Raw genomic sequence first — 20,817 nt, 5'->3', positions numbered from 1 at the left:
CTGTCTCTACCTGGGGGTCCATAGACACCCACAGAGTTAGGCAGGCCCCACACCCTGTGGCTGTGGCAACTAGAGCAGCAGGGCCATGTGCCGGTCAGACAGGCTGCTGGGCTACTGCGAGCCCAGGCCTGTGGGGTGACATCATGCCTCTCACAGCAGACTTCCTGATCTGTCAGTCCCTTGGGAAGATCAGCACCCGGGGCTCCAGGAGGGCAGTGTCACTGTGTGGTGACCTGAAATGCTGCATTGGCTCCAGAGGGAAGTCACAGACTCGGGGACGGGCTGGGTCACGTCAAGAGGGGAGGAGGGTGGGTGGCTTACCTGGAGGAGCAGCTTGAAGCTTGTAGATGCTGATCCCAGGGCCTCACCTGTAGTGGGAGGAAGAGTGGTTGAGGGGAACCCACCCACCTGAGCCTGGGAGCTACGGTGTAGGCGGCTGGAGGGCCAGGGAGTCCTGCCATGTGGGGGAGCTTCTTTTGAATGGCCAGCCATCAAGGGGGCAGAGGGAGCTACAGGAGAGCCTTGGCTCCCACTTACCATGCGCGTGGCCTTGGGCAAGCCTGGGCTTCAGTTTCCTCGGGGCTGCTAGGCTTGTGGTGAGGACGACAGGGGATGCTGCCCAGCAGAGCCCTCCGCATGGGTCCGCAGTCAGCAAGCCTGAGCTTGGGTACTGTCCCAGGGCTCCTGGGTGTGGGCACGCAGGTCACCGTGAGTTCTCAGGCTCTCCTGACCACGCTGTCGAGGGAAGTGGTTATTATTAGAGTTCTAATGATAAGTAGTGATTACTATTGCTGTTATCGTTACCTCTACCCCGTAGATGGGGAGATTTAGAGAGGTCGGCAAGCTCAGCCGGGAGGGGAGGGGCTGAAATTCGGTCTCACCTGCAAAGTGCCTGCTCACAGTTGCAGTTGAGTGTGAGGGGTGTGGTGAGACCCCTCTGAGGGGGGACACACAGGGACACAGGGAAGGGCCCCTAAGGCTGGCTGTTTGCCTTCTTGTCCCAGGCCCTGGGATGTGAACCATCCTGGAAGCCCTTTGGTGGCCTTGGGAGAAAGTCTCGGAGACTGGTGGGGGGCACCCTTGAGAGTGTGTCCTGGGGCTGGAGGGGGCCCAGCTGGGAGTCGTGCAGAACATGCGCTGGCGGTCTCTGCTGGTCTTGCTCTGAGTCTCGATCTGAGAACATGGAAAATGCGTCTCAGATTCATGTTCCTGCCCATGCCGTCCTGGAAGCTCTTAGTCCTGGGAAGGCCAGGTGCCTGCAGCCTCCACGCCCCGAGAAGCCATGTTCTGGAACTGAGGAAATGGAATTCAGTCAAGATAAATGTGAGCTTCTGCGCCTGGTTCAGAACAGTCCGTTGCGCAGGAGCAGGCTGAGACGAGGTGCAGCATTTGCTACGGAAAGGACGCGGGGCTTTCAGGTGTCAAGCCCATTAGCGACATGGGTGTGATGCGGCATTGCAGTAGCGTGTTCAGAACAGATGGCAGATGACCGAGGGTCTGGACCATGTCCCGCCGAGGCTGACTTACAGACCTGCAGTCTGAGCCTCAGATGGGGACGGCAGGGTGGAGAGGAGCCGGTGCCCGAGGCTGGATGGATGACAGGGGGACAGGAGGAGGCGGCAGCAGAGTGGGCACAATGAATGGAATGTTCATGGATATGAACATGTAGCACCCACCTCCTCCACCAAGGCCTAACTCTGAAGCCGTCTCTTCCAGGCTGCCTTCCTAGACTTCCCTTGGCAGGTAGTCGCTTGGTCACTTGGGCTGCTTCCTGAGGAAGCACTAAGAGGTTGAGGCTTGAGGTCAGGAACACTGATTTATTCTTTGTTTCCATGGGCTCATCATAGAGGTGCTACAAATGCTGGTTGTGGCGGCGGTGGTGGTGGTGGTGGTGATAATGGTACTGGTGGTGATGGTGGTGATGATAGTGGTGATGGTGGTGATGATGGTGGTGGTGGTGGCGATGGTGGTGATGGTGGTGATGATGGTGGTGATGGTGGTGGTGATGGTGGTGATGGTGGTGGTGATGATGGTGATGATGGTGGTGATGATGGTGGTGATGGTGGTGATGGTGGTGGTGATGGTGGTGGTGATGGTGGTGGTGATGGTGGTGGTGATGATGGTGATGATGGTGGTGATGGTGGTGGTGATGGTGGTGGTGATGGTGGTGGTGGTGGTGGTGGTGGTGATGATGGTGATGATGGTGGTGATGGTGGTGGTGGTGATGGTGGTGATGGTGGTGATGATAGTGATGGAAGTTGCCGTTTATCTCGGCCTCACTATGTCCAAGGCCTACTGAGCTTTCTGCGCGGACCTTCTCTCGGTCCTCAGGAGACTTCTGTGGGGAGATCTCATTACCTTCTTTTACAAATGAACAAGTGCCGGGCTGGATAGATTAGGTGATGCGCTTAAGGCCCACAGCTGGCAAGGGAAGCATCTAGTGCCATCACTTGTGGTCAGTGCCTTGACTCTCTGTATGGTTATGCCAGGGTCCCTGTTCCTTCTTCTGTGGAGCTTGTCGCAGAGTGTGTCCCTGTGCTCTGTGGTCAACCCAGTCCCCACAGCTTGCTGCTGTGAGAGTCCAGAGGGAGAAGGGTGGGGCCGCTGCAGTCTTGTGCTGCCCAGGCAACAAGCGTGTTCCCCTGAGACCGTGGCTGATGGTCATCTACATGTCCAGGGCTGCACAGCTGGCAGGGAAGGGGTGAGACCCATGCTCTTTATAAAGTTAAGTGGGCTTTTGAGGAGGGGATCCTCTCTGCCCGGCCCTGACGCTGGCTCTACTGCCCTGTCTCTCGGTCTGGGGATGAAGTGTCCCCTCTCAGTTCACTAAGCTGACCCTTTAGTCACTGCAGCCAGTTTCAGGGTCCAGTGGGGCTGGGACTTGACCACCCTCCTCCCCATCCCTGCACCCTTGGCTCCCCCATGGAGACTCTCACGTGGCATTTTGCGGCCTGCACCAGTGTAGGTGTGAGTAACTGGGACCCCAGACACCCTGGAGCAGCAGCTGGCTGGTGGTGCAGGTGAAAATTGGATGGAGACTGAAGCTGCTATGTAGTGGGGGAGTCACAGACAAGGACCAGCGAGGGACCCAGGGGGCAGCAGGAATTGGTTTCTGACCACACGGAGATATTTCTTTAACACTCACGCAAATAGTGTTAAACTCACTCTCACACTCCATGGGTTCTCCAAAAATCATGGAAAAAATTACCTTGACCTCCCCTGGCTGGAGCCTCTGCTGTTCCATTGTGTGACTCATGGGTGAAAACATCACAGCCAGATTGTAAATGTGATTAGCTTGGGCCACAAGAGCTTGACCAGGGGAATCGGGTGGCCTTTTATGTGTGAAGTCATCTCCAAGAATGTCAGGAACTGGCCCATGGAAAAGGGGGAGCCCAGCGTCCCCTGGCCACTGTGCACCAGCAACATCCGTCGGAATCCGCCAAGCTCCCCGGGAGGAAGCTTTGCCGGTGGGTGTTGATGGTCTGGGTCTGCGCACCCCTAGAGCAGTGCACGTGGGTGCCGTTCCCTGGGCAGTGCAGTCCTGGCTCGCTCCCCCAGCAGCCCCACCCAGGTGGCTCCCCCACATCATGCAGACCATGAAACCATGGCTCAAGGCCTTTGGGGAACGCTTCTAAGTTTCACTTGGTTGGGATGGAAACCCAGGTGTGCTGGCCGCCAGAGCCCCAGCGCTCCCCACCTCCTTCCTCCCTCTGTCCCTGGGTCCCGAGCTGTGCCCCAGGTGTGGCCACACTAAATAGGACTTTGTAGATTTGTGGCCAGAGCCCGCTGGTGGCAGAAAGCTTGGTGCTTTCCTCTTGGTTTTGGTCCCTGGACAGCAGGCTTGGCAACTTCCAACAGGAAGTGTTTGTCTTCTCAAATTATCTGTGTGTTTCCCTTTATGAGTATGAAGTGCTCCAGCTAAAATTAGGCTATAAAATCATAGGAAAAGCCAACGGCACGACCCCTGCAGGGCCTGCTGGGATGGACAGGCCGTGGTGTGGGGCTGGCTTCCCCCAGGGACTCGGTTTCGTTTCGAGGAGGAATGCAGAATTAAATGCACAGAAGAGGGGAAACAGGAGAGACGGCATAGACATGCTAGGACAGCTGCCCTGCTTTGGGCACACTGGATGGCTTTTGTCCCCATAGTCCCCAAGGTTGCAAAGCTCTCCAACGAAAGCTCTGTAATTTCCTCCGCTTACAGCAGAAGCGCGGGCTGGATAAAATCTCATTATCAGAAAAGGCAGAACTGATTCCCTCAGCAAAATGCTTCTGGCTCAGCGAGGACCAAGGACAACGTGCGTCCTGCTGTGTCCCAGCAGCTGATGGCCTCTCGGGCTGCCCGGTGACTGCAGCAGGAAGATGGACTGCTGATAGCTGCCCCGGGCATCCAGGCTGAGCAGCAGAGCGGAGTGGCCATAATGATGCAGGGCACAGTGGCAGAAGCTTCTAGGGGCTCAGCAGAGCCTACTGACCTGGCAGGGAAAGAAATAGGCATGTAAAAGAAGAAAACTGGTCATCGCCAGAGCGAGGGAGGGTGTGAGAGCAGCTGGCACCACAGGGCAAGGTGCTTGGGGCCACTGGGCCTGGGGTTGGCATTAGAGCTAAACTGAGCGATTAGTCGGCGTGGCCTGGGGATCCGAGGTGGGATCAGGTGCAGCCTGTGTTCCTGAGGCTGGATGGCCTGGTGCCTGCCCCACTCCCACCCCCACCAGGGCTGCCGAGATGAAGTGATGGTGTCATTTATGGAAACTGGGAGCCCAAGGTTGTCGGATGTGCAAGACATAGTACTTGAACTTCACAGGGACCAGGCAGCTCTGGGGTGGGAACTGTGGGGACCGCAGGTGGTCACTCGGGAGCCTCAACACTGCCCTTTTGAGAGGGTCCCCTCAATGCACCTCAGTTTGTGCATCTGTGAAATGGGATGAGAGGCTGCGAGGACACGTGGGCTTGTCTGTGTGGCACAAAGAAAGGTATGAGGAGTTGGGTCATGCAGACATGATGTGGGCAGGGACGTGAGACACTGAGGCTGCATGGGGCTATGCGCCTGAGAAAGCCATCACCTCGGGGCTACAAGTGATCGGTTTGTGCCAGCACTCCTAGGACTGGTGGGCTGTTGCTATGGGCAGGGACCCAGTCCCAGGCCCCCTAGTGTCACCCCAGTACCCTCTAAGGTCAGCATCCAGGGCTGGCCAGAGGCAGTAACGCTCCTTCACTTTGTCCTGCAGGTGCTCAAGGACAGGGGCTCCCTTTCTGTTTCCATTCATATGTGGGTCACCCAAAGCAGAAAGTGATGCAGCAGTCCTCTGCATTGCATGTGCACACATGCACACACGTACACACATGCACACAAATGCACACACAATTACGCACGTGTACACACATATACGTGCACACACACATAAACATGCACACACACTAGTGCACACGCACACACGTACACACAGACACACATGCCCACATGCACATGCACACACACTCACACAAACACAAACTAAACAACCTCAGATCCTGCAAATAGGCAGTGGGTTGTGAGTTTGGGGGTTGTAAGAGGCTGCCTCTGGAGATCGGGCAACAGGCCCTTCCAACATCGAGGCCAGGCTACTGACGGGTTTCTGGGGGGTCAGAGCCCCCTACCTGAGAGATCACCTGGAGCAGAGAAATCCTGGGGTGCCCTCAGTGTCTCCAGAAGGGTCAGGGCCCTGCCCACCAGCAACTCTGACCTGCAGCCAGCCTCACAGAGCCATTGTCCAGATGCTGCAGGCCAGGGGCCTCACTATATGTGGTCCTTGTAGCCACAGGTTAACATCTCTACCTGGCCTGGGCTCCAGCCTTCTGTCCCATCCCCCAAAACACTGACACACCCAAGTCCAGGACTGTCTGTGCCCTCTGGGCTTTGTTTCCAGGCCCCCAGCATTTCCCACCAGGAGAGGGCGCTCATTGATGAATCTCGGAGTCTGCAGTTTGGAGCTTGGGTTCACATCACATCCTGAAAATGCTTTCGGAACAGTCATGAAGTTGTGACCATTCGTTTTACATTGAAGGGCAACATGAACCAGGTTAGGGCCAGCCAAAGGGGGTGCTGCCTCCACGTCACGGGGTGGTGGCTGCTGGGAGACCTGGGTTGAGAAGGACCCTGAGGTACATCTGTAGGGGACGCACAAGTATTCTGCATCTTCAACCTAAGAGTAAGCTCCAAGTCCAGGGAGCTCGAACAGTTAGAGTGCTGGGTTTGTAGCGTCGCTTGGGGCAGGGTGTTTTTCTCTGCCTGGTCCCCATGATCGTGGAGGAGGGCGGGGTGGGGACTGAGGCTCCCAGAGGTGGCGTCCTGCCTGGGGTCGCCCAGCTGGGGGACCACTGGGATGGACAGTTTAGCACGTGCCCCTTTGCTTCAGACAGAAATTCGTTGGCTCTGATTTGACATTTCAGAAAGAACAGAAGGAACTGCTGAGGTCTCCCTGGGGCCTGAAGAAGGGCATTTCCCAGGGGGCTGCCTGTGGCTTAAAACGTAAGGTGAAGGTTATGCTTGGGTGAAGACTGTAAGGGCCCGGTCTGTCCTGACCAGAGTGTCATGGATCCTGAACACCGGTGCCTCGGTTTCCCCTTCTCCACAGTGGGGGTGAGGAGTGGCTAGGTCCCTGCCCTCTGAGAGATGCGCTCACAAAACAAACAGGCATGTTTTTTGGTGTGAAAATCCACTCTATTTGTTGGGAAAGTGATTTTCAACAAGTACCGCCGTTTTCAGAGGAGGGCGGGTGCAGGAAATGAAGGGGCTTCATGCTTGCAGGGTCGCTGTGGCCAGCCCTCGCCTGACAACATGTCCAGTCTGCTGCAGTTTGGGGCATGGGTGGCGGGGAAGGTGGGAACCAGGTGGCCGAGGGCTGGGTCAGCACGAGTCCTGAGCCTGGGGTGAGTCCAAGGGGAGCACGTCCTGCCTGTGCCCGTCCACAGGTGTTCATGCCCTGGGCCCAGCCTGCTTGTCGCCGGGTGCTGGGCTGGCGCCCTGGGCTATGGGGACACTGAGATGTGCGGGACACGTCCAGGTCCTTCACCAGGCAGCTGCTCTGTCGAGGGGCACACCAAGTGCTGGCGGTCACGGCTGCCTGCCGCCCCCGACGGCCCCGGGCCTCCTCTGCCTTCTGCTAACTGCATGTGGAGAACATATATTCAGATGTCAAGCTGCCAGTTGAGAGGAGAAAATATTTTATTTGAATTGGATGAAATTTGAACGAGAAGTCATGCTGCTTAATAAAAACGTGTGGTTTTGATTCACTGCTCTTGTCGTATGTTCCCTTCTGCTGGAGAGTTAAACCGCGAGCCAGGAGCCTCCGACAGACATCCATCCGGAGGGGGAGAGGAGCATGAGAGGAGGGAAGGGGTGGAGGGGGTGGAGGGGGAGCTTGCGGAGCGGGCCTGTGGGTCAGGCGTGCCGGGGAGACGTGCTGAGCTGCGATGCCCGTGTGCTGTGTGGGCCCCAGGCCGGGCAGCAGCCGGCAGCCTGGTCTGCAACCCCTCGGTCCCCGCGAGGGGGAGACCAGTGGCAGGATGGCAGAAGGCTACGGGGGCTGCGGTCAGTGCCGCTGGCAGAAGGAGGGGCCGTCTGTGCGTGGCCAGAGGCAGAGCCCCGCGCGGGCTGACCTCAGGAGGAGGAAGTCTCGTCTAGGGAGCCATCTGCATGGACACGGGTCTGCGTGCAGAGCTCTGAGTTCCTGCCTCATCATTCGGGGGCTTCAAACCCAAGTTGGGGGGCATGTATTTGGAGCCATGCCTCAGCGATCAGGTGTTAATGGGCCTGTTCTGGACTCTAGGACTGTCACCCGGTTCGGCCATTGAGTCACCCCCACTTCACTGCATCTCTGGGCCAGGTTTCCCACAGAGCCTTTGGGAAATCGGGAGGGTGACAGATCCCCTCTCCAGAGCTGTGCACACCACTGGCACTTTGCTTCACACACCCCGGGAGCCATCCAGGGACCCACGCTTAGTGACCTTGGGTGGCAGGCCCCATCTGGCCCCTTCCTGTGTCTGCCTCTGCCTTCCTGACACAGGAAAGGGCTCACATACCTTCGCCAAATGAAAGGGAGGGAGGGCACAGCTTCTTGCTTGGGCCTGTGGTTCTGACATGTGCAGATGGCACCACTCCTCTGGGTCAAGCTCATGGCATTGTACTCCTGGCTCTGCCCTTCCGGAGTGGAGCATGCCTTTTGCTGGACCACAGCAGAGCAGGGGCACAGGAACAGGAGCTCCCTAGCTAGAAAGGGGTGGTGAGGCTTGAGGGGGCATCAGTGAAAGCCTCTTGAATACACAGTCTGGGTATGCACCTGCTCTTGTCCATGGGGCACAATGGAAGTCCAACATGTTAGGGAGAGTGGGCGCTGCCAGGCAGTGTGGTTCTGGGCCATGACTGCATCCCTTGTGTGTGATGTGGTGGCTAGCGTTTGGTAGATGCTCAGTAATTGGTACAGGATGGATGTATGGATGGATGGTGGATGTATGGATGGATGTATGGACAGATGGATGTATGGTGGATGTATGGATGGATGGATGGATGGTGGGTGGGTGGTGAGTAGATGATGGATGGATTGTGGATGAGTGGATGGGTGATGGATGGGTGAGTGGATGGACAGATGGCGGATGGTGGATGGCTGGATGCGTAGGTTGTTAGGTGGGTGGATGGAAGATGGATGGTGGATGGGTGGTGGATGGATGGATGATGGATGGATGAGTGGATGGACAGATGGCGGATGGTGGATGGCTGGGTGAGTAGGTTGTTAGGTGGATGGATGGATGGAAGATGGATGATGGATGGGTGATGCATGGATGGATGGGGGGCATGGTAGTTAGGGGAATGAACAGATAATGGAGGGCGTGGTGGGCAAAACAGCCTGGCTTGCGTGGTTTTTGGAGGCAGCAGTTCCAGAGAGGAAGGCTGGCTGAAGACAGGCTTCTCTCAGGCGTCGGGCTGATCTCCTGGGCGCGCACCTGGGTGTCTGCGTTCTGCGTGCTCAAAGGCTTTTGCTCTTTTCCAGGGTGATATCCAGCAGCTGCTCTTCGTCTCGGACCACCGGGCGGCTTATGATTACTGTGAGCACTACAGTCCTGACTGTGACACTGCCGTCCCCGACACGCCCCAGTCCCAGGACCCCAACCCAGATGAATACGTGAGTCAGCACTGGCTGGGTTCATGGTGGGGGCCGTGGGGCCAGGCAGGTGGGGTGGGGGACACAGCAGCCACAGCACCTCCATTGTGAATGAACCCACCGGGCAAGATTGTGGACCGAGTCACGAAGGACATTTGTCACCCCTCCAGTTTCAAACAAGTTTGTGGATGACCATGGCAAGGTACCTTTTGTACTCTGGCTGATGGCCTGGGCAGGGTGTCTGTGAGCAGAGATGCCCCAGGTGCCCTCATGGGCTGAGTCTACCAGGCACTGAGGGCCGTTCATTGTAGAACGATGGGTCCTCTGACTCCCACCGTGGCAGCGGCTGAGAAGCGTGTCCTAAGCTTCGTTCCCCTCACTGTGACCCGCTGTGGTCTGGGGTCGGTCTTTCACCTCCCCCTGCCCTCACATTCCAGCAGCATCTTATTTTTTTTTTGTAATTCCCCCTTCCACTGAGAATTCTGTCCCACCTCTGCTCAGATTTCTCTCCCATCTCTTTTAAGTAGCATCCAGTCCTGTTCATCTCTCTCTTGTCCTCCTTTCTTTCACGACCTGTCACAGACAAGAGGGGTGGCCCTCAGAAGCTGGGGATACCCTGTGCAGGCATGTCTTACTTGCCCGAGACGGCGAGGACGGTGCTCCCAGCTGAGTTCCTGTGGCCGAGGCCTCCTGGCCGGCCCCTCCTAGTTCCTGACATGCAGATGTCCTGAGGACGAGGGTTCCCTTCTGTCGCTGAGGAGCCCCTCCCTCCTGAGTGACAGCAGAGCCCAGAGTTTGGCTGGTTGACTGGTCCTCAGGTTCTAAATGGTCAGAATGATTGGGCCTCTTAGGACTCAACTTTCTTTGAAGGGGACCTGGGCGCCCTCCTCCCCCGTTTCCTCCCTGGACTTCTCATGGGGCTGGCTCAGCTTCCCAGGTTGCTGGAGGAGTTCGTGGCTGGAGGTGGGCTCGGCCTTCTAGTGTCCAGGCCTCCCCCTGAGATGTCCAGCGTGTGGAGAAGGGAGCAGGCTGGCCTCCGGATGGGGCCCTCCTTCCTCACATGCCCGATCTGCTTCCAGTACCCAGAAGGAGAGGGGGAAGGCGAGACTTATTACTACGAGTACCCCTACTACGAGGACACGGACGACCCAAGCAAGGAGCCTGCCTCCACCAAGAAGCCTGTGGAAGCTGCTAAAGAGACCACGGAGATTGCCGAGGTCTGGGTGGTCGGGCAGCTGCTGCCAGAGTCTGGGGGGCGGGGGCAGAGGGGGGACGGGAGGAAGCTATGGAGAGTGTGAATGTGGGGTCACCTAGGAGGCTGTGGTTGGAGGCTGGCAGGGAAACCAATGACTGTATGTGATTCGTCCTTACGGGACATGTTTGGAGAGGGCTGTCCATGGTGACGTGTGACATCAGGGACATAGAGGTGAAAGGGCAGTCCCCACCCCAAAGGGTGCTGGGAGACTGGCTTATACTGTTCTATCTGGAATGTCCTCTTACTTTGAAGAAGTTTCTGAGATACACTTGACCCTTTTCAAGGGCATGAGTCGGGTTGCAGTCCATCCACAGCACCCTCCTAGACTGGGCTTCCTCCTCCCCGGGACCGAGGTGGCCCTTGTGCCCAGAGTCCAGGGGGATCTTGGCTGAGGCCCATGCTTTGTGGCAGAGGAAACCCAAGACCTGGGCCCATTATACCGGCCTTTCCCCAACCCTGCCTCTCTCTTCCACCTTTCAGGAGCTGCCCCTGCCCCCCACGGTGGCCCCTGAGGTGCCTGACACCAGCCAGGGGGCTGGGAAAGAGGAGGACCCTGGCATAGGGGACTATGACTACGTGCCCAGCGAGGACTACTACACGCCACCCCCTTACGAGGATCTCAGCTATGTCGAGGGCATCGAGGACCCTGACCAGCCCCCTGACCACGGCACAGGGGCTGAGGTTCCCACCAGCACGGTCGGCACCTCCAACACCTCTAACGTAATTGCTTTTCTTCCCAGTGGCTGGGTCAGGGAGAAAGGCCAGGCAAAGGTTGAGACCCCCGGGTTCTCCTCCTTTCTCTGCCTCTCTCTTGGGTGTCCTGGGGGGGCCCTGCTCCCCGGGGATGCTGAGCATGTTTGGAATCACCAGCCCACTGAGCGGCTCTCAGTGTTGTCATTTGCTTATCTGCAAAGTGAGTAGAGTGAGCCCTGTCCCCAGGTGTCCAGGTTGAGGTGGAGATAGATGAGGACCTGTGCTTACAGACCGTGTCCCTGTCTGTGGCCTGGGATGGGTCAGGCTGGACAGGTGCACGAGCCAGGGATCTGTACAAGGCGAGAGGCGGGTACTTCTGGGCAGGACACAGGCTTTCCTGTCAGGCCAACCGGGCCTGAAACCTCCCCCAGTGACTATGGAAAGTGACATCCCCTCTCGGGATCTCATGTTCGCATTTACAACATGGCACCAATGTGCCCGCCTCTTGGGGTTGTTGCCAAGCTTGTAGATTAGGGAGGAATCCAGCACAACCCATGGTACATGGGAAAGCTTAAAAACAGCCAATTTCTTGATGGTCAAAGAGTGGACACACTGGGTCTGATGGGTCCCAACCCCTTTGTTGGCAGGCGTGGGATTAGGCACATGTTATTTCAAGACCCTGAGGCCCGTAGTGGAGCCCTGAGGCCACCGAATTCCCCAGGCACAGCCCTAGCCCCGGGGTCTTGAAAGGGGGTGTGGGGTGACAGGTTCCCTGCAGGGAGAGTGAGAAGATACGTCAAGAGACCACCAGGAACTCTCCCAACAAGTTAGACTCCAGGCTCCCGGGAGGCCACTGTCCCTGAGCCCCGTGGGCCAGGGCCCTGGACCTGAGCAGGGTGGGACATCTCTGCGCAGTTACCTGGCATCCCCCGTCCTCTGCATGACCCTGCTGCCCCTCTTGCTCTCAGCCGGCATCTCCCGGGGAAGGGAAGGATGACCTGGAGGGCGAGTTCACCGAGGAAACCATCAAGAGCCTGGAGGAGAACTACTACGACCCCTACTACGACCCCACGGTCTCCCCGTCCGAGATCGGGCCGGGCATGCCAGCGAACCAGGACACCATCTTCGAAGGGGTGAGGGGCTCCTTCCTGGGGGGCCCTCGGGGTGGCCGGCCGGAGCAGCCCTGCCTTGTGAGCAGAATCACGGAGTCCCTGTCCCCTCCCCCTTCCCTTTCTTCTCACTCCCTCCGTCTGTGTTTTTCACCCCCAGATCGACGGGCCACGGGGCGAGAAAGGTCAAAAGGGAGAGCCCGCCATCATCGAACCAGTAAGGGCGGTTTCTTAGCCTCTCAGAAACGGGCGGGGGCGGAGGGTGGGCCACGGCTAGGGGGGCCTGGCCGGACCCAGGGGCCTCCTGCGCCCCTCCACTGGGAGGAGCCCCGTGACCTCAGGGCCTCCACACATGGCTATTGCTGGGACTCTGGCGGCAATGCTCCCGACGCTGGCAGAGGGCCCAGGTGGCCGCGCAGGTGTCGAGCGTGGGGACTGCCCGGCACACCCCGCGCCCGTGCGCCTGTGCGTTTGGCTGTGTGACAGTTGGTCCAAAGACAGTGGGAAGTCGTGAGAGGGAGGCAGAGCCCCCCGGAGGGTCGCAGAGGACCGGGGGCCTGGGCTGGGCTGGCTGCAGATCTGGGGGGCAGCGGCGGGGGGAGGGGAGGTCCACCACGGGCTCTGGCCCACCACAGGCTCCGCTCGCATGGCGTGTGGCGCACCCGGTGCGGTCAGGTTGCGGAAACTGCTTGTGAAACCGCCAGGGGAGTTTCATAAATGGGCAGTGCACTGAAATCCCAGCTGCATAAAACCCAGCTGTGCCAGGCAGCGGGATCATGGGTAGGTCTGACTCATGGGGTGGTGGGTGTTGGTGGGGTTCTGCTCAGCACTGGGGTGTCCTCTGACCTCAGGGGGCTGTGCCTGGGTGCCGGACCAGGGTGCACCCTGTGGCATGAGGGCTGCCCCATCAGGGCTCTAACCTCCCCCACCCCCACCATCCCCATCCCCGTGGCTAGGTGCCTCGTGGCCAGCTGGGCAGGCGGGTTCCCTGCGCTGTGGGGGTGGGCCTGATGGGGTGGGCCGGGGAGAGTGGGAGGGCTGGTGGCCGAGGTCCACCCCACCACGTCCTCCAAGTACCGAGGGGAGGAGGCCCATGTCCTGCAGTGAGGCCTGTCACGAGGCTGGGGCTGGGCTGTGACTTCTGCTGCCAGGACCCGGTTCCTGATGGCTGAGCTCAGAGTAGACATTGGGGCTCCCAGGGCCCGTCTGACCATGGGCTCCCAGGATGGAGAATCTGGGGGCCTCCATCCTGCTGGAGACTGTGAAGGTTCTTTCAGAACCATGACTCACAGCATGTGGCTTACTTTATGTCCCCAGAGAGACCTGGAGCCCCGTGGCCAGGACAGACAAGATGTGTCCCATCTTGAGCTGAAACTCCCAGCAGACAGAGGCTCAGCAGAGCCCTCCCACTTGGGCCATTCCCAGGCCGAGGAGGCATCTGGGGATGCGAAGGCCGTCCTGTGTTGCTCTGCTCTCCCCTCCAGGCCTTTCTGGGCATGGTGACTGCTGCTCCCACTGGGCATTGGGGTGCTGCACACACATCTTTTTCTCGAGCTGGAACGTCTCCTTTCTGGAGCTTTCTGTGGGTCCAAGGAAGAAAAGGCTTGTCTGAGGGTAGAGGATGGGGGTCAGAGGAAGAATGCAGAGGGGCCCCAGGGGGGCCGCCAACGCCAGGTGGCCCTTGCTCAGCGACACAGAAAGTCCTGACACCAACTGTAGGCTACCCACGGGGGAAGGAGCAATGCAGCCCAGCCTGGGGGCCACCTAGAAGAATGGGGTGCTGGGAACCCCCTACTGTGGTTCCTCTGTGGTCTGAGCTGTGCTTATCTTACTGGGGTGTAAGGCCTCACAGTGAGTTTCCCCAGATGGTCTTGGGCCCCAGGTAGATTTGGGGTGCCTTATGTGGTATCCCCAATGCTTTAGTGAAAGGAGCATCTTGCCAGGGAAGAAAGTGGGAGCCCAGGTAGGTGCCCAGACTGTGGAGTCCAGGTTTGGTGGCCTCGCTCTGGGGGGCTAGGCTGGCACCTCTGTATGGATAAGCTTCCTGTTTGCTCATGTCCCCAGACTGGGCAGGCCCTGTAAGGAGAGCCCTTTGTCCCAGTCTGGGCAGGGGTGGGGTGTCAGCTCCCTGCCCCACTGGTGAGGGCAGGCCAGAGGGGAGGGCTGAGAAGACAGGGCTGTCCAACCCGGAAAGCGTGTCTGCAGAAAGCCCATTTCGTCCTCACTGGGGACACGAGCCATCTGGATGCGGTTAGGGAAGGCTTCCCTCCCCTTCTGGCCTGAGTTCTCTCCCGCCCAGCACCCCCCGCCCATTCAGAGCATCCACAGGGCTTGGGGCCCGAGTCCCTGGAGGGATCATGTAAACAGTTGGAGTTTCTCAACCTGGAGCATCGCCAGATGTCCTCAAAGTCTTAGCTGCCATAAACAGATGGCCGAGTCCTGGGAGAGGCTGACGTGGTCTTGCCACCAACCTTGCAGGCGTCCCGACCCCGTGGAGGTGGGGGTAGCTGTTTCCTCTCCCCCCACCTGCCCCAGCGACCTCCCTCTGGGGAGACGTGACTCACTGTTGATGGAGCTCTTGGAACCCGCTCCTTCTCTCCGTTGTCTCAGGGACCCAGCCGGCTACTTCCCACTTAGATCGGCACCTTCTGTAATTTGTCAGCAGCATCAGAGGCTCCTTCAAAGGGCAGGAATGCGCTCAGCCAGGAGCACTCGGCCCAGAGCATGCTGGGTAGTCAGCGCTGGGCTCCTGGCCGCTCTGGGACTTCAGGCACCAGGAAGCCCCCGACCAGTGGTTTATATCCCCTAGTGAGTGTCCCTCAGAGGCACACGGGGCACCGCCTCTGCCTTCCACTGTGGTTAAAAACACTGGTTTTTTGTATGTGCTATTTAGCACATGGATGGCCTCCACTAAGAGTCCTGAGTGTGTCACACTGAGACTTTTCTTAGGGTTACTCTCCATCCTGGTGGGGTGTGGACGGGGCCAGCATGCTATAGCAAGGCCCCCCTCTCTGTTGTCATCGAGCACTGGTCAGTGGTGGCCCTGGGAGTGCTTTCCTGTGATGGCTTTGCCTGGGAGGGGTCAGGCACCCTCTGCTGGGCTCATTCATCCCTTGGTTTCCAGCTTCCCTTCCGTGAGATCCCTTCCCTGTGGCACCCCAGTGCCCTGAGAACAGCAGCTGGCATGTTTGGGAAGACAGCTGCAGTCCCCAGGCCCTGCAACGGCCAGTGTTTTCTCTCTTAATCCCAGCTCAGTTTCTGAGCCTTTGCAGCTGCCTTCGTCTGAGAAGGAAATAGGAACGCTGGGTTTACAGAGCTTTTGCACGAGCTCTCTGTGTACACCTCGAGTACAAATATTTCTCCGAGTGCACATCTGTGTAAACACAGTGTCCATCCTCACAGCGACTGGGGCATCCTGGTGGGGAGGGGGTGGGGGTTGGAGGGGCTCTGCAGCCCCCTGGCCGGGAGCCCCCACTGGGCTGGAACCTGGGCTGATCCCTGCACCCCTACTAGGCATAACCTCTTCCTCCCAGGAAGTAATTCCAGGTTTCACAAGGGGACTGGCCACTTTCGAAGACATCCAGGGCACAGTGACATTGTGCAGCCCTATAGAGAAGCAACTGTTTTTCCTGTGGTCGGGGCCAGGGGCCAGTGGGGCTGCCCTAGGGCCAGCATGTGCAGCCCTTGCATGCTGTCTCAGCAGCCACCGTGCCCACCGTGGTCCCAGGAACCCCAGATACCACCCCTGCTGTGTCCTCAGCCTGCAGATCCCTGAGGGGCAAGAGCTTTTCCCTCCCTGCAAACTTGTCCTGGGCTTGTCGTTGCTCCTGGAAATGCTCAGAGGATGGTCATCGTGGCCCCCACCATAGCCCCCATTACAGAGGCTGCAGACCCCTGACAGGACAATGGGCACTGACCCAGAGACCCACCACCAGGGTCAGCAGGGGGCCCCGGAGGGCTGGGGTCCCGGGTCTCAGACGTGTCTCCGTCTCTTCTAGGGCATGCTCTTGGAGGGGCCACCAGGCCCTGAAGGCCCCGCAGTGAGTGCCACCTTTTATTTTCCATGACATATGGGAGGTGCTCAGGGGTGGGTGATCAGGGACACCCCTTAAAACTCCTGGATGGAAGGAAGGGGTGCTTGCTTCATTTTGCAGACATCCCAGGGCCCAGCCAGGCGGGGACAAGGTCTAGCTTGTGGCTGCATCTTTGAACTCTGTTCTGATTTTATTTTTAATTCTAGGGTCTCCCAGGACCTCCAGGAACGATGGGTCCCACAGGCCAAGTGGGTGACCCTGGAGAAAGGGTAAGGGCTGACTCGGCTCCCTGGGATCCCACGCTCTGCAGGCTCGTCACTCTGTCCGTGTGTCTCCTGTTCTGTGACTGGTGTTGTCCTCACATGAGCAGAGGACAGCCGCACAGTGACTTCCTTCTCCATATTGCCCTTGGCCCCATCACATCTCACACCACCCCCTTCGTGCATCCAGTCTCTTCAGGGATTTAGGGAGGTCGACTATGGCCTTGCCCTGAGCTGGGGACAGGAGACACCGTAAGAGTAAGACCCAGCTGGGGCTCTCGTCCCATGAAGACTGCCAGTGGTGGTCAGCTCACAGCAAGGGCCCTGCAGCCTTGCATCCGTGTGACAGTCACAACAGCAGCTGCTGTGGCCAGAGAGCTCAGTGCTGTGTGTGCGTAACCCAGAATCTGCATGGACCCTTCCTCATCCGAGAACTCCACTGGCCTCGATTCCTCCCCCCACCCCCTTCCTTGTTGGAAATCAAGGGAGAGCTTGCTCTGGAACAGATGGGCCGATCCCAGGGTCACCCTGGTCAGAGGGATGCACCTTGGGATCACCCTGGCCAGAGGACACACCTCAGGGTCCCTGCAGGAGAAATGAGGGCGTCGCAATTTCATTCTGACACCTAGTGGGGCCCTGGGGTACTGCAGCCTCGTGGGTACCTGTCCAGCTTGGCTTTTTTCTTTCTTTCGTTTTGTTTTTCCTGCCGGGCTAATGAATATCGAGCTTGTGCACTCGGGTGAAGAGCTAATAGCTGGCTAAGCTAGGAGCCTGTGTGTCCTGATGGGCGTTCACCCCCAGGGCCTGGCACGCGGCCCAGAGCAGAGCACGCACCTGCCGGGCTGGGGTGGACGGTGGCTGGGCCTGGTGTGTGGGAAGGAGCCTGGGGTCTGCCTCCGAGGCTGCCTGGCAGGGAGGCCCGCGGGTGTTGGCTGTCAGGGGCTCGGGCTTTGGAGCGGTGCTCAGGGCGATGTGGCCAGGCGCCTGCAGATGAAGCAGCTGAGCGCTGGATTAGCAGTGGACAGGGAGGAGGTTGTCCTTGTTCCCTGTGGCTGGGTGACCTCAAAGTCTAGCTCCTGTGGGGCCTTGAGCAGGATTCTCTGCCACTTTGTCTCTATGTCCAGTGGCTCTGGGGGCCCAGGATAGGCGGGTCTTTCTTTGTGGCCTGGCCTCAGCTGGCCTGTAGGACGCTCCCACCCCCACCCCCCATATGCTTGGCTCGCCAGCATTCTGCTCCCCACTGCTCTTCCCCATCTCATGGCTTCTGCAGTGGGGGCTGCAGTCTCTACCCAGCTCACTCCAAAGGTCTGTGAGAGACGGGGCGACGGCTGAGTCTTCCCACAAAGCTGTCATCAGGTGGACCCATGGGTGACCGAGTCCACATGTCAAGGGGAGGGGCCCACGTGGCATAGCAGACATTATTGTCTCTCTTAGATATAGGATAGGATGCTACGCGTATAGGATGTGCCCGGATGTTGACTAAACTCTCTCAACCTCAGTGTTGCTCCAAGTGTCTGTCCACCCATCCATCTGTCCACCCAGCACAGATATTCACTGCGTTTCCACAGTGCCGGGCACTGGCCTAGCACTGAAGAGGAAAATGCTCATGACCGGAGGGACCTCCAGCCCCCTTGGTTCTTGCCTTTTGACTGTACCTGGCTCAGACCAGTGCATGGCCCTGCTGGTCCCTCAGGCACTGCGGCCCGACCTGGCTGCTCCGTTTGTGTGGATCGCTCTCTGTGTGCTCCAGAGAGCTCGGGGCATCTTGGCAGAGCTGCACACACCTATACACACATACATGCATACACACACGTGCACACACACATCCCCGGAAGACACGGACCCCCAGTTCTAAACTGGGGAGCTTGATTTGGAATCGATCCAGAGGCAGAAGCTCAGCCGTGAGTGGCTGTCAGTGTTGATTTCCAGGAGGAAACCTGCGCAGCAGAATGTGGTTCGGGTTTTTTGTTTTTTTTCAAACAAGTTTTTTATCTTCTGAGGAATTTTCCCCGAGATGGCAGGCAAGGGCCATTTGGGCCCATTAGCAATAAAAACAAGTACAGTCCTTTGACCCAGCAGCCGCCTCCATGGACCTGCTTAGGAAGGATGCCCGAATATTCAGCGCAGCAGGATGTGTGGGACTGAGCCCTGGAACGACCCAAACGTGCATCCGCAGAGGGTGGATTAGATACGAGACGAGTCGTCGCCCGTGGGAAACTTGACTGCCACGAGAGGGCGAGGCTAAGCTCGGGAGTGGGCCCAGGCGGCAAAGAGAAAGAGCCACCTGCAGAACAGTGTGTAGGTGCCGGTGTCCCAAAGGGGGACACCGCCTCCCAGGCCACGTTCGTGCCGCGTCTGGCGCTTCCAGCTTCCCCTTCGCAGGGACACAGCTTGATCTCTGATTACCGCCGGGGAATGGAGCGGGACTTGCCCTTTGTATAAGTCTGTGTTACGCAGCATTTCGCAAGGACAGGGGTTGCTTCTGCAGTCATCAGCTCTCGGAGGGAAGACAAGCCCGTGTCAGCTCGGCCCAGGCGGACAGTGCTGGGAGAGCCACCCGGTTCTTGGTCTTCTCGGCTGGGACTTGGGAGCGGATCCCGTTTCCTGGCTGGGGACATCGCAGTCCGATGGAGTGAGCGCACGCTGTCCTCGGTGCAGAGGACTGGGACCCACACCCTTGAGTTCTGCCGGGGTGTGGCAATGGGACCTCCTTCGTCAGCGCATGGAGTCAAGCTTCCATCCAGATGCAGAACGAACTTCATCAGCCTCAAGCTTGTTGGGTGTCGGCCTGTATGAGAGAAAAAGCTGAGTGATAAATGTTTTCTGAAAAGAAACTGTCTTATAGGAAAGTTTTATATTCATACAGTCCTGAGCTAGCCGGAATTACCCGGAGAATCTGTCAAGGGATGTCCGTCTGGGACCTGCTTTGGAGGCCAGCTCAGCCCAGCGTGTGGCAGTCAGAGCGCCGGCTGTGTCCTCCGCTCGCTGTGTCTGTCCGAGCAGGCGCTCCCCGTGTGTCTGAGGAGGACACTGAGCAGCCACACGCAGGCAGCGGGCCCGGACGGGGGCCCCTCGTGACAGTGCCGAGGCATCGGGTCTCTGAGCAGCCAGGGCAGGCTCCTCAGGGCTGCCTGCCCGTTTGGTAGGGACACCTGGAAGGGGTGTCCTGGAGGGGCGGATGCTCTGACGCTCCATCCCTGCCCCTTCCTGGAGTGGCACCCCTGGCCCCGGATTGCAGCCCCCACCTTCCTTCTCTCTGGATCTGCCCGGACCTCCCTCCTCCCTCCTCCCTCTCTTCCAGGAGCCTTTCCTTATCCTGATCCCATAACGATGATCCCTCTCTGGGCTTGGGTTCTGGAACATTCCAGGCCATGGGGTCTTGCACTGCTCCGTGCCTGTCCCGTGTATTTCTGGCTGGGCCGTGGCTCCCAACCCCCTCCTCCCGCCCCAGCCTAGCTCTGTCCAGGCCCTCTGACCAGGCCCTCTCGGCTCCTCTGTCCACAGGGTCCCCCTGGCCGCCCAGGTCTTCCTGGGGCTGATGGGCTGCCCGGCCCCCCTGGAACCATGCTCATGCTGCCCGTGAGTATCCCTACTTGTGGGAGTGGGCGGCCGATGGGGAGTGGGGCCCTGGGCTCTGTTTCCAAGGGGGACAATCTCCTGGTCAGACTCTCTGGGCCAACTGTGTCACAGAGGTAGGCTTCTCTGGGGGTGTCCCACCTTTGCAGAGGAGTGGACCCCAGTGGTCGAGGTCTACACCTCCCTGCCAGCGCCCAGGGCTGGCCCACCTAAGAAGGAGCGGTGTTAGGTCCCTGAAGGAAAGCTGTGCCATCTGCCTGTTGTCAAACACCTACTGTTATCACTCAGACCCCCTTGTGGGCCTGCTAGCCAGCTGGCCCCTCCTTGAGCCTAATTGTCCGTGACCTTGTGCATGAAGGTCATGGGGCTATTTCCTTCCTGGGGAGCCTGGGATAAAGAGTATGTGGTTGGTCTGGACATCAGTATTCTGACTGTCTCTGTCTGTCTGTCTGATGCCTGGGGTCTGGGCACAGCTCAGGGTCACCTGGCTTGGAGCCAGGACCACCCTTGCTAGGCCTCCTCAGTGCAGGTGTTCTCATGGGCCCTTGGCTTTTCCTCGCAGTAACTGGAGGCCATGGGGTCTCTGCCAGGAAGGGCTTCCTGGACATGGGGAGGGTCTCTAGGAGAGCCCAGGGCTGATATTGGCAGGTGTGCCTGGGGCAGCCTTGTGCTGGCATAGTAGGGCAGCTTGCAACCCACCCAGACCAGACCCTCCAAGGCTCCACTGTCACTCAAGAGGCTGATGGACACCACCTC

At 58.7% G+C, this 20,817-nt stretch overlaps 1 protein-coding gene across 2 annotated transcripts in view; it reads left to right on the top strand.

Moving 5' to 3' along the window:
* COL5A1 (collagen type V alpha 1 chain) overlaps nucleotides 1-20,817 on the top strand; it is a 122,145-nt gene that overhangs the window by 36,207 nt on the left and 65,121 nt on the right. For both annotated transcript variants that reach the window (XM_087822965.1, XM_087822964.1), the window contains exons 5-12: nucleotides 9,024-9,155; nucleotides 10,214-10,351; nucleotides 10,870-11,109; nucleotides 12,051-12,215; nucleotides 12,352-12,408; nucleotides 16,190-16,231; nucleotides 16,432-16,494; nucleotides 19,990-20,064. In XM_087822965.1, coding sequence (XP_087679091.1) covers nucleotides 9,024-9,155; nucleotides 10,214-10,351; nucleotides 10,870-11,109; nucleotides 12,051-12,215; nucleotides 12,352-12,408; nucleotides 16,190-16,231; nucleotides 16,432-16,494; nucleotides 19,990-20,064 — 912 coding nt within the window. The remainder of the gene's footprint in view (nucleotides 1-9,023; nucleotides 9,156-10,213; nucleotides 10,352-10,869; nucleotides 11,110-12,050; nucleotides 12,216-12,351; nucleotides 12,409-16,189; nucleotides 16,232-16,431; nucleotides 16,495-19,989; nucleotides 20,065-20,817) is intronic.

The sequence above is a fragment of the Miniopterus natalensis genome, chromosome 12 (genome assembly GCF_054644295.1).
Source record: "Miniopterus natalensis isolate mMinNat1 chromosome 12, mMinNat1.hap1, whole genome shotgun sequence".
Lineage (NCBI taxonomy): Eukaryota > Metazoa > Chordata > Mammalia > Chiroptera > Miniopteridae > Miniopterus > Miniopterus natalensis.
Note: the sequence above shows the minus strand (reverse complement) of the source record. Positions and strands in the feature narration are given on the sequence as shown.